This window comes from Xenopus laevis, chromosome 7L (genome assembly GCF_017654675.1).
Source record: "Xenopus laevis strain J_2021 chromosome 7L, Xenopus_laevis_v10.1, whole genome shotgun sequence".
Lineage (NCBI taxonomy): Eukaryota > Metazoa > Chordata > Amphibia > Anura > Pipidae > Xenopus > Xenopus laevis.
In genome coordinates, this window is record NC_054383.1 from 124,400,983 (window position 1) to 124,414,773 (window position 13,791).

The window sequence follows — 13,791 nt, forward strand, 5'->3', positions numbered from 1 at the left end:
GTGTAGTAGTAGTTGATATTTTATGTATTTATATGAGGAATAGGTAATAGGTAATCCCCCAGATTCCCAAAGGTGCCGAGTTGTAGTTCAGTAAGAGCAGGAGGAGCTGAAGGAAAGATACCACTGATTTATAATATACAGTTATTCAAGCCCCTGGTTACAGCATATGAACATGACACATATTGTAACTATCCCACTCCAGCAGTGTATGCTCATTCCCATACCTGTCACCTGTCTGCCCTCTGTGAGTAGGAGGAGCCACAGGAGTTTATAAATAGGGAGGGAGTCACATCCCAAATCATTGTGTGTCTGAACCCGAAGGGAACATGCTGCGCTGCTTCTGCCTGTCACTGCTGGTTGTCACTGTCTCTGCAGGTAACACTGCTCTTATCTCTATTGTTGTTGTTCTGCTGCCAGTAATTACATAGCAACATAGTCGTTTAGCTTGAAAAAAGACTTGTCCTTCAGGTTCAACCTTTGTGTGCAAATGAAGTCTAATTAATTCATTCCCTCCTGTTCCCTGGAGCATCTCCCAGCCCATTAGAATATCCCATTCCCCTGTTATATGCGCTAAATGGCCATAGATTCAGGTAAAACTGGCTAATTCGTGGTTATTGTGGTTTTTAATCATGCGCTCCCTGGAGACGGAAAGATTAATGAGACATTACGCTAGTCAGTTGGGATATGGAAACTATAAAACATTAGGACAGTGTTAAACGTAACTCACCCTGTTTCAGCCTCACTTTCAGTATGACAATGTATTTTATTTCTGAATAGCAGGATAAGTTTTATAAAAGTAATTGCTTGATAAATGTAGCACTGTCTGGCCACTAGAGGGGGCTGTTTCACAGGTATTTATGGCTAAGGTATAACTGCCTGCTCTGATGAGGAACAGTAAGCTTGTTGCCATGCGAATATACTGTTAAATAAACTGTTTTAATATGGTTTACTAACCCTTTATAGAAAAGTACAGCGAGCACTATATAGTGTATATAAAAGAGTCCAAGTATAGGATCCGTTATCCGGAAATGCGTTTTCCAGAAAAGCTCCAAATTACAGAAAGGACATCTCCCATAAACTCCACGATAATAAAATAATTCAATTTTTGTTCCCTTTTTTCTCTGTAATAATAAAACCGTAGCTTGTACTTGATCCCAACTAAGATATAATTAATCTTTATTGGGAGCAAAATCAGCCTATTGGGTTTATTTCATGTTTACATGATTTTCTACTAGATCAGAAAGATCCATTTTCTGGAAAACCCCAGATCCCGAGCAGTTTGGATAACAGGTCCCATACCTGTACAAGTATAGGATCCGTTATCTGGAAACCCGTTATCCAGAAACGCGCCGAATTACAGAAAGGCCCTCTCCCATAGACTCCATGATAATCAAATAATAAAACCCCAGGTTCTAAGCATTCTGGATAACAGGTTTCATACCTGTACCAGTCTCATAATATAGCAAGTGTCTCCATATCTTGTGGGTCATTTGAAAAATACTGTATACAGGTATGGGACCTGTTATCCAGAATGCTCGGGACCTGGGGTTTTCCGGATAATGGATCTTTCCGTAATTTGGGTCTTCATGCTTTAGGTCTACTAGAAATTAATTTAAACATAAATAAACCCAATAGGCTGGTTTTGCTTCAAATAAGGATTAACTATATCTTAGTTGGGATCAAGTACAAGCTACTGTTTTATTATTACAGAGAAAAAGGAAATCCTTTTTAAAAATTTGGATGATTTGGATAAAAATGAGTCTATGGGAGACAGCCATTCCGTAATTTGGAGCTTTCTGGATATTGGGTTTCTGGATAAGGGATCCTATACCTGTACTGATGATTGTGAGAGTGAAATAGACAATTGTGATTGTGCCTTGTGTAGCTGCACAGTAGCTGCCCCTCTCCCTGCATCTATGACTGTGCTTAGATAGCCCAATAATTACCCACTTGTATCAAGTTATAGCTTTAAACTGGTCACTATTAATCAACCGTATTTCTATTTTATTCAATTGACTGTGCAAAAATAATTATACAACAAAACACCAATGTTAGCACTTGATGGCTTTTTTTCTATTTATAATCTTAATGAATTGTGAATAGAATTGATTTACTATTTATTGCACTGCACTTTAAATTAATTGAAGCTCATGAATGCATCCAAATAATTGACAAGCACTTTATATCGATAACAATTAATTGGAACTTTGAGAATCCCCGAAGGGAATGGATTTTCCATTAGGAATTATAATTGATTTAAATCAATGAAATACTAATTATTGCACTGCACTTTACTAATAGATATATGTAATAAGTCAGACTATTAAGCAATCAAGTGATAACATTGGTGTTTTGTTGTTTGATTAATTGTTTTTAGTTGAATAAATTAGAAATACAGTAGCTTTAATAGTGACCAGTTTAAAGCTATAACTTGGAGTATTTTTCTTTCAACTCTTTAACAATTACGTTAAAGTGACTTAGGTCAGAGCTATAATCAAGAGGATATAATTATGAGCAGATAGTCAAGGGTACCCTAATTTTCTTTCTTTAATATCCACCTATTCATTAGAGTTCTGCCCTAAGTTTAGGGGAAAATTTATCAAGGGTTGAAGTGAAAATTCAAATGAAAAAAATTCGAATTTTGAACTATTTTTTGTGTACTTCGACTAGAGAATAGTCCAAATCCGATTTGAATTCGAAAAAAATGTGAATATCGAAATGTATCATGTACTGTCTCTTTAAAACCTCAACTTAGACCATTCGCCATCTAAAACCTGGAAAATGGCTGTTTTAGCCTATGGGGGACCTCCTAGAACCTACTTGGAGTCAATTGGTGGACTTTGAAAAAATCTAAGTTTTTTTTAGAAAAAACTTTGAATCTAATTCGATTGAATACGATGTTACTTCAATTTGTAAGATTCGAACGAAAACAGCCTATTCACCCGAAAAAAAGACTTTAATTTTTTTTTTTTAATAGATTTCAGTTGGTCTTTTTTTTCGAATTTCAAAGTTTTTTTTTTTTTATTCGAAATTCAACCCTTGATAAATCTGCCCCTTAGGTGCATATTTATCCAGGGTCGAATTGAAAAAACTTCGAAATTCAAAAAGGCCAACCGAAAATAAGCCGAAGTTTTTTTTTGGTCGAATAGGTCAGTTTTCGGTCGAATAGGTCCTTATTAGAATCGAAGTAATAGCACATTCGATCGAATTCGATTCACAGTTTTCGCCAAAAAAAAACTTTTATTTTTCAAAGTCTACCAAGTGACTCCAAATTCTAGGAGGTCCCCCAGGTTTTAGATGGCGAATGGTCGAAGTCGAATTTTTAAAGAGAAAGATGAGAAACATGATAAATTTCGATATTCGAATTTTCAAACATTTTTCAAATTCTATTCTAATTTGGACTATTCCCTAGTCAAAGTACACAAAAAATAGCTAGAAATTTGATTTTTTTTCATTTGAAAATTCACCTCGACCTTTGATAAATCTGCCCCTTAGTGTACAGTACTCCGTATAAAGCACACTTGCTCTTACCTGTGCTACTTAATATAAACTGACGGCTAAAATTTCAGCACAACTTTAATTTGCTCTCACTTGCTACTTATGTAGCGACCAGAAAAAACAATTTATCCCCAGGCCTGATTTTTATTCTCGATATTACTGTCAGGCAAGTGTGGAACATCTCATCTGAGGATTTGTAAGGAGAGTAGAAGACTGAATCCTTATGAAAAGATTCCGCGAAATACTAGAACATGAAATTTACTTAAAATTTTTAAAAAAATAATCCCTCAAAAAAAAAAGGTAGTGCCTATAGGACAATCAGATGCATTTAGGACATTTATTTAGGATTAACGGGGTTAGAAAACCCAACCATGAAGCCGTCCCACAGCGCCCACTAGTTTTCTATAGAAATTGCAAAAAAACATAATTCCAGATGCAAGAGAATTCACCAATGAGAATTCTACTGATCAAAAACTTCATTATAAATGCAAAAGAACTGACCAATAAGAATGTTAAAAACCCAGCACCATGTCAGGCATCTTACTGTTCTCTTACATATAGAGATAATTATGTCATTTTTATTCTTGATGATGATATTACACTGGAATCAAACATGGGGATAAAGGACAGACTTGTTCAGTGCTGGGAAACTGGGCTTAAAGCTGGCCATAGATGCAAAGATTTGCAAATCTCCGTTTCGTATGATTTTCGGGCCCTAGTGTGGAGTGTTCCTACATTTTTAGTGAGATGGCGATTAGCGATGGGCGAATTTCTCCTGTTTCACCGAAAAATTCTTGAAATTCGCGAAAAATTCATGATACTCAAAAATTGAAGCCCGTGTCAATTTTGGATGCGCGTCCGAAAAGTCACTTTGGACGCAGGTGTTAAAGTCAATGGGCGAATAGTGTTGACATGTGTCGACACTTTTTGGAAGGAAACGCGTCAACACTTTTTGGAAGAAAATTCGCCGAGAATTCACACTAGGCAAATTTATTCGCCCATCACTAATAGCAATCGTCTTCAGTTGATTGGACAGGTTAGAAAATTTCTGTCGGCTACCGATAATATCTCTGCATGTATTGCCGATATCAGTGGGAGACTGTCAGCAGCTTTGGTCGGGCATAACTTGCGTACGATTACTGTCAGGGGCAGAACATTGGCTCATCTGTTCTTTTACTACTTTATTTGAATGGTTAGTGGCAGGTCAGGAGATGGCACCAAACAATTGTTTGTCCGAATGTCTATGTCCAGTTTAAAACTTCCAACTCCAATTACAAGAACAAAGAACAGGGAGTCAGATTTATACATATCAGCTGGGATTCTCATCGGAAGATTTTTTTTGCATTTTAATGCAGCCGCTGGCTGTGGAGATTTGGCGGAACGTTTTGGAAACATTTTATTGTGCAATATTGCTTTAAGAATACAACCCTGATGTTGCTGGACTACAACTCCCAGCATGCCTCAAGCTTCATTATATGTTACATTATTCTGAAATTTGTAGTCCAGCAACGAAGTTGGTTTGATCAGTGCAGTGGAGCAAAGTTTACTATCCCTTTAAGTTTATTGTTCACTTCTGTAGAGAATTAGGGGGACGCAGTGGAACAGCTTTATGGTAGAGCTTAGTCTCCTTTGCATTGGCATGAAATGCAAGCAGCCACCAGCCAACATTACTTATCAGAAACATAAAGCTTGGCCATCTCTGCTCTGGACACATGGATTACTGTATATGTGATGCTCTTTCTGTCTGTACCTAGGACACCCATGTACTTCTTTCCCTGCCAGCCTGAAGCAGTTGGATGCCGGCAGTGGGATGGTGTTTGGAGTCTCGGACAGTGGACAAGTTTTTAACTGGACGGGAAATGAATTCCTACCGGTAGCTGGACAGCAGTTGGCACATGTCACCGTGGGACCTGCTGGCGTTTGGGGAGTGGCCAAAGATAATGTTGTGTACAAACTGCAAGGCACACAATGGAAAACAAAAACAGGTATGAGATGCATGTGTGTGTATGTGTGTGTGTGTATATATATATATAATTAGTCCAATAGCAGAAAGTACTCATGGCAAATAAGGATAGACTGTGGATCCCCTGTGGATTGAAACATATAACATACCAAATATAGCAGTAGGCAAAAAATAAGGTGCACACTGGGAACCTTTTCAAACGTCTAAAATGTAAAATGTCAAATTTATTAAATACATCTTAAAAGTGGGTCGACGTTTCGGTCTGTTCCTAAGACCTTTTTCATGACCAATACATTATATATATATATATATATATATATATATATATATATATATATATATATATATATATATATATATATATAGTATATAAAAATATATATACTGTACATATATATGTATTAATGCCCTCTGTCTGCTCCAAATAGCAACAACAACTAGATCATAAAGGCTCATTCCCACTCGTATATGAGATCAGTTCAAGGTGTGCCTGTATTTGTACCCACTACACTAAGTATGGGATCCAAAATAATCCACATTTTTTAGAAAATTATTTCCTTTTTATCTGTAATAATAAAACACTACCTTGTAATTGAACTAAGTTGTAAATAATCATTATTGGAGGCAAAACCAGCCTATTGTTTGTTTAATATATTCTAGATAATTTAAGATATGAAGATCCAAATTATGGAAAGATCTGTTATCCAGAAAAACCCCTGAGCATTCTGGATAACTGGTCCCATACTTTTGCTTACTGTGAGATAAATTCAGTCTCGGTGAATAGTAAGTGGCCTCTTTGCCCCCAACCACAAGTGCACTTTTCCTTCTTTCAACTGGTAAAATAAGCCCTTTTCACTGAATGGGTCACAATCACATGTAATATTTTTAATTAATCGAATTTCTTAATTATAAATTCTAGTGGAATTCTGACCTGTGTATTACATTTAGCTGTAATACCCTAAGGTGACCTCTGGGTGGGAGAAATGCATCAAAACTGCTGGTTCAGTTGTGGAACTTCATAAAGGACAGTGTTAATGTAAATCTTGCTTTACTGACACATACCCCGGGTTCCCAATGTTTCTCAAAGTCTAATTTGAATTCTTAAAAGGCCAGAGTATGATCCATTTCTAAAATCAAATTTGAGTTTTCTAAAAAAAAAAAAAACTTGAATCGAGTTTGGATAATTCCCTAGTCGAATTTGACAGTTTTGACCATAAAAAAAATTTCAATTTGACCCTTAATAAATCTGCCCCTTAGTATGATGTAGAGAGTGATATTCTGAGACAATTTGCAATTGGCTTTTATTTTTTATTATTTTTGGATTATTTCGCTTTTTATTCAGCAGCTCTCCAGTTTGCAATTTCCGCAATATGGTTGCTGGAGTCCAAATTACCCTAGCAACCATGCATTGAGACTGGAATGTAAATAGGATAGGCCCTGAATAGAAAGATGAGTAATAAAAAGTAGCAATAATAATACATTTGTAGCATTACAGAGTATTTGGGCCTCCAACATATCCAGAGGTTGACCTGTTTTATAGTGATGGGCGAATTTGCGGCATTTCGCTTCACCGAAAAATTCGACGCCCGTTTTTGACGGCGGCGCCCATTTTTGACGCCAACGCCCGTTTTTAACAATTTATTTTTTTACGCCGGCGAACTTTCGTCAGCGAATTTTCACGCACGTTTTCGCGAATTCGCCCATCACTACTGTTTTACAAATATATTTTGAAAATGCTCATTAATTAGGGCCTCGTTACCTCTTGGACCCTCCTGCAGCTGCAGGGTCTGCTTCCTCTGTAGTTACACCCCTGCAAATAATTAAAAAATATATAAAATTTTGCTAGATTTTAATGTGCGTCTTTGCCACTCTGTAATTTTTCCTATTCAACAGGGCAAAGTCTAAAACAAGCAGACGCTGGTGGAAGTGCATTTCTAGTTGGGGTGAACACCAACAATATCACTGTCTGCCTGAACAATGGCTTCACCTCAACCAGGTGTACGGCTGTGAAATTCTCTACCATAGAAGGGAACTTCATCTACTACAGTTGTGGCCTCCGCGGCTGCTGGGCAGTGAGCAGTGACCCCACCAACAATGTGTTCTACCGGGAGAATGTCAATCAGACTGTGTGTCAGGGAAGCTCCTGGACTCGGGTGAATGGGAACATGATTAAGGTTGAGATTGGGACGGATGGGACTGTCTTTGCTGTTGACTCAGACGGCTACCTGTACAGAAGGTAAAGGCTCAGGATTCTCACACGATATATGATGGCTTGTTTGTTATATTTTCCCCTGAGACTGAAAAAAAAAATTATTATAATAAAGTACAGGTATGGGATCCGTTATCCAGAAACCCATTATCCAGAATGCTCCCAATAACAGAAAGGCCGTCTCCCATAAACTCCATTTTATTCAAATAATCCAAATTTTAAAAAATGTCTCTGTGATAATAAAACAGTAGTTTGTACTTGATCCCAGCTAAGATATAATTAATCCTTATTGGAAGCAAAACCAGCCTATTGGGTTTATTTAAAGGGATACTGTCATGGGTACAAAAATGTTTTTCAAATGAATCAGTTAATAGTGCTGCTCCAGCAGAATTCTGCACTGAAATCCATTTCTCAAAAGAGCGAACAGATTTCTTTATATTTAATTTTGAAATCTGACATGGGGCTAGACATATTGTCAACTTCCCAGCTGCCCCAAGTCATGTGACTTGTGCTCTGATAAACTTCAATCACTCTTTCCTGCTGTTGGAGTGATATCACCCCCTCCCTTTCCCCCAGCAGCCAAACAAAAGAACAATTGGAAGGTAACCAGATAGCAGCTCCCTAACACAAGATAACAGCTGCCTGGTAGATCTAAGAACAACACTCAATAGTAAAAACCCATGTCCCACTGAGACACATTCAGTTACATCGAGAAGGAAAAACGGCAGCCTGCCAGAAAGCATTTCTCTCCTAAAGTGCAGGCACAAGTCACATGACCAGGGGCAGCTGGGAAATTGACAAAATGTCTAGCCCCATGTCAGATTTCAAAATTGAATATAAAAAAATCTGTTCGCTCTTTTGAGAAATGGATTTCAGTGCAGAATTCTGCTGGAGCAGCACTATTAACTGATTCATTTTGAAAAAAAAAATTTTTCCCCATGACAGTATCCCTTTAATGTTTACATGATTTTCTAGTAAACTTTATATATGAATAAATTACAGAAATATCTGCTATATGGAAAACCCCAGGTCCCAAGCATTCTGTATAACAGGTCCATAGCTGTACTATAAAATGATTATAACAATCTATAAAATATTATAAAATTAAGTATAATAAAGAATATTACGTGTTAGTGCCATTTTCTATCTATAACTCATAATAATACATAATGTATGATTTTCCCTTTTACAGATCTGGGATCTCTGATGTTAATCCGACTGGAACCGGATGGGATGTCCAGAACTACCCTTTGTACATCAGCCATGCTACTTATGATGATGGAACTTTGTGGTTTGTTGCCGAAAATGGCGTGGTTCTTAAATGTCGAGTTTCTTAAATGTCGAGTTTCTGGCTCAGGAGCGGCTTGAAATACATTTGCACTCTGTGATTTTATTCAGTCTGGGTAAGAAAAAAAATATTTCCACGCAAACTAGGGTCACGGCAGAAGCATCTTGGACTTATGGAAGACTTGGAAACTATGTCTTCATCAAAGGTCTGTCCTACTTTCCTGAACTTTCTTGAACCAAGTAGGAAGATTTGTGGATTCTCTGTTTATATGGACTGTCCCACGTATCCACCAGCTCAGACCTGGTACTAACTGTACCTAGCACAGAAATATTCTCTCCCCATGGGGTTTTAGGGAATCCTTATGTTACACCCGACCCGACTTCAACCGCCATGCCAGTACTTGAGGTTGGTTAACTTTAAATGCTATTTAAAGGCTAAACTAAACTAGATGTTTAAAATTAACTGTACCCACCCAGAGGTGCAGCAGTCCACGAGCCTGGGGTCTGTGGCACGAGCATAATTACTGTTGCTAAATAACATTATACATTGTCTTAAACGGGATGTTTGACATTATATTAATTATGATATTAAGTTATACATGGACCTATTTTAAGAAACTTTAACATTGAGGGCTGTAATTTGTTTATCCCTTTTCTGTTGATCTTCTAGAAACTTCTAAATCCGGCTAACGGGGAGGCATTAACTATATTTAATTTCGATGCCATTGGTGCAGCCAGAGTGTTTTTTTTTTTTTACATGAGCTGGTATAGTGACACTAGATTGTTAGCTCCATTGGGGCAGGGATAAAGTAATGCAATGAATAAACAGCACTGTATACATTGTACACTATTTTTTTTTTTGCCTCTCCTTATCATAGGGCAAGAAGGAAAAGCAGCGTGCAAAATACAATAAAGTGTGTGTGTGTGTGTGGGGGATGTGTTTGCCCTTTGCACACTGTCTTAACAGTCATATATGACCCCTAATGATACATGGTATAGAGTCAATATTCTAGAAATCTTCTCCCCCACTAGAGATTCCCTATGAGTGATCAGATAAACATCCAAACTTGGTTCACTTTTAAGCTGGCCATAGATGTTGAGATTTTTAAAAGATCAGATCCTGATTAGGGATGGGCGAATTTTTTTGCCTTGTTTCGCCGAAAAAAAGGATGCCCATAGACTTGTATGGCTTTGTGCGTCAAAATAAAAAAGACGCCCATAGGCTTAAATGGGCGTCGGCGACATTTCGCCGGCAGCGAATTTTTTGCAAAGCAAAACGGGTAAAATTCGCCCATCCCTAATCCTGATCGTGAGACCACGATCTTCTCAGAACGATCATACGAATTTACCATCAACGGAAAAGACCAATTTGCCAGGAAAACAAAGGGGAGCTGCCTGCTTGGCCCTGCAAACATAGATAGATTGCACTGGGACCGACAAAGATTTTTTGACCTGGCCGATCAATTTCCCGACAGATGTCGGCCGAAAAATCATAAGATGTACGATCGTTCGAATCCCACTAACCGCACGATAATTTCGAAGGATTGGTCGGACTTCCTGAAAATCGGTCATTCGGCAAGAAGAATCGTCGCGTCTATGGGGAGCTTCATACAATTCTAATCTGAAGAATACATTTTGAGAAAGAAAAACATAATCCGTGACCCTCAGGGGTATAAAGAGGTATCAGTTCTGCTTCCTTAGCTGATGAGTTAACATGACTGGTTGCTAAGGACTAACAATAGGGTAGGGATTAGGCAGGGGAAAATTACTTTTCTTTTACAGGGAGTGGTTGGGCACCTCGGAAACCCCATAATGAGATTTGGGACTTGACTATTCATAATAATCAGGAATTAGGTTTCATTTTAAGTCAAACACAAAGGTTACACCCATTCTAAAGAGGGGCATATTGATAAAGCTATGTAAAAAGGAAATTAAATAACATTGACACAGTGTATATAGTGTAGCACAATTACGGCCAATGGACTTAAACACATGACATGAATCGAACTCAGAAGATTTGATTCCTTAGCTGCACCGAATCCACTATTTGGGATTCGACTGAATTCCCAAATCCTTCGTGAAAGATTTGGCCAGATACCAAACGGAAACCTAATTTGCATATGCCAATTAAAGGACAAGGAAAGTTAAACTAAAGATGTAGCTAGAAATGCTGTACATTATGTTTTGTGCTTCTGTACCAGCCCAAGGCAACCACAGCCCTTTAGCAGTAAAGATCTGTGTCTCCAAAGATGCCCCAGTAGCTCCCCATCTTCTTTTCTGCTGATTCACTGCACATGCTCTGTGCTGCTGTCACTTACTGAGCTTAGGGACCCACTCACAATATACAGTACACATAGAATAGAAATGTCACAATATAAGGCTGATTAGTAATAGTAATTAATACAGATAATTACTACATGGCTGCACAGAAACCAGTGCAATTAGCATCAGAATTTAATAATCAGCCCTGTAGCATCAGCTTATATTACAGGGGAATCTCATTTTCTGCTGGATAATTAGTGACGAGCCCTAAGCTTAGCTTCTCAACAGCCAATCAGAGCCCACTGAGCATGTGAGTGTCACAGACACTTTCCAAGATGGTGACCCCCTGTGACAAGTTTGAAGTCCTGGATCATTGCTGCTATTGACAAGCTGAAACTTTAGGCTGGTGCAATAAGTTCAGTATATAAAATATGGCATTTTTAGCCATATTAATGTTTAGGGTTTAGTTCTCCTTTAAGGTCAGGAAAGGAAAAAGGGGAATACATTTTTTTACTTCCTTGTTTTGTGATGAAAAGTCACGTGATTTCCCTTTCTGCCCCCAATTTACATATGCGAATTAGGATTTGGCTTGGCTAGGCACAAGGTTACGGCCAAATCCTAATCCTGCTAAAAAAGCCTGAATCCCAAACCACATCCTGGATTCAGTGCATCGCTATTATAAATATCACAACTCCGGCTATAGGAGTCAGGGACGTGGTGACCGCAGCCACAACTACCAGCAGTAAAATAAAGCACAAATAAAACATATAATCTGTAGAGCTCCTGAGGAAGTGGCGAGAGCCATGAAACGCGTTGAGTGAACAGCCCAATATTCAGTGTGGGGCATGCTTGTTTCTACTATCATTTTAAAATGCTGAAATAAAAGTTTATATTTTTAATTTTTCTACTTCCTGGATTCCTTGGTGCTGCACCTACAAACTTATCTCTACTCATTGGAAGCAACCGTTGGGATCTTCGGTTTTGTGACATGCACAGGTGAATCCTAGTACCTGGTAAGTGCTCCCACTATTTTTTGCAAGTTTGAATCTGTAGAACTCGTTGAATATAAAAAACATTCAAAAAGTTGATTTCTTTAACGTCCTTTCTTGCATATTATGTCCTAAATCCACATTTACATGCTTTAATATTGTACTAAAATTAGTCACTTCACACATGCATCCATGTTCAGTTCAATGATCATCGATTCTTATAGACTAATAACTGATTTTTTAAACACATTTTTTTTTTACTTTACTTAAAAACTTTACTTAAAAACTGTGGCGTGAGTTACTGCACTGGGGCAACTTGTCAAATGTGAACAAAAGAACCCTAAAGTCATGTTACAAATAGGTAAGATATGCAGCAGTGGTGTAAATAGATGTTACGGGGCCCTACATTGGACTGGGGTGCCCGGGGCCCAACACCACCACCCCAGGCCCCCTACCCCGGGCACAAAGCGTCCTCTGGCCCCACTCCCTGAGCCGCAACCAGCCCCCGTCCCCCCGCGACTACCTTCTGTTTTATTCAGCCATGCTGGGGGCCCGGGAATGGAAGTTGAAAGCTGTTTCAGGCTTCCACACAAGCACTGGGTCTGGGCCGGCGGGTTCTGCGAGGTACGGGGCACACTGGGTTTTTTCCCTGTTTTTTTTTCACTGGTAAAACTGGTGTGTTTGCTTCAGAAACACTACTATTGTTTATATAAATAAGCTGCTGTGTAGCCATGGGGGCAGCCATTCAAAGGAGGAAAAGCGCAGGTTACACAGCAGATAAGCTCTGTAGAACATAATGGTGTTATCTGTTATCCACTGTTTAACCTGTGCCATATAGTCTTTTTTCAATTTCCGCCATTGCTACACAGCAGCTTGTTTATATGAACTATAGTAGTGTTTCTGAAGCAAACGCATCAGTTTCACCAGTGCAGGGCAACAGTACATTTTATTTTTATTACGTTAAATCCCTTTCATTTCTTGGTGCTACTAACTCTGTTTCCCAGAAGTCGAGTGTAAAAGTGGGCGTGTGCTAAGCTGTGTCACAATTTTCATGCACGTTTTCATGAATTTCATTTGGAGAGTGGAGGTGTGCCAATATAATCAGCAGATACTAATGGAACTTGCCAGTGCAAGAAGCTTGGGGAAGCAACTAACATTTATCATAAGGCAGTTTTGCCCCCATTTCAGTCCCCGGTACTTGTGTTCATAAATGATCCCTGCAGCTGCTTTCATTAAATGCCTTGCAATGTGAACACTGCAGTGAGCTCATTCATTCCTGTATTCCCGTCCATGCGGTGATTCGTGGGTGCAGCTCAGACACCGTTGGGTGGCTGCTATTCATCTTTTAAAGGAACACTAACACCAAAAAATTAAAGTGTTTTAAAGGAATGACAATATAATGTACTCTTGCCCTGCACTGGTAAAACTGGTGTATTTGCTGCACAAACACAACTATACTTTATATAAACAAGGTGCTGTGCAGCCATGGGGGCAGCCATTCAAGCACAGGATACACAGTAGATAACAGATAAATTCAGAAGAATCCCATTGCATGCTATAGAGCTTGTCTGTTATCTCTTTTC

At 38.5% G+C, this 13,791-nt stretch overlaps 1 protein-coding gene across 1 annotated transcript; it reads left to right on the forward strand.

The window, feature by feature from the left end:
* Positions 1–275: 275 nt before the first annotated feature.
* XB5932119.L (fish-egg lectin-like L homeolog) lies at positions 276–9,802 on the forward strand. The gene is made up of 4 exons (XM_018226439.2): positions 276–375; positions 5,253–5,483; positions 7,355–7,697; positions 8,863–9,802. The coding sequence occupies exons 1-4, from the start codon at positions 327–329 to the stop codon at positions 9,005–9,007; spliced, it is 768 nt and encodes a 255-aa protein (XP_018081928.1). The 5' UTR covers positions 276–326; the 3' UTR covers positions 9,008–9,802.
* The last annotated feature ends 3,989 nt before the right edge of the window (positions 9,803–13,791 follow it).

Bases quoted from the DNA above. Each gene is read 5' to 3' on its own strand.
- XB5932119.L (XM_018226439.2), top strand. From the start codon at position 327: ATGCTGCGCTGCTTCTGCCTGTCACTGCTGGTTGTCACTGTCTCTGCA. The intron at 376-5,252 runs GTAACACTGCTC...GTCTGTACCTAG, and splicing joins GGTTGTCACTGTCTCTGCAG to GACACCCATGTACTTCTTTC. The intron at 7,698-8,862 runs GTAAAGGCTCAG...TCCCTTTTACAG, and splicing joins GACGGCTACCTGTACAGAAG to ATCTGGGATCTCTGATGTTA.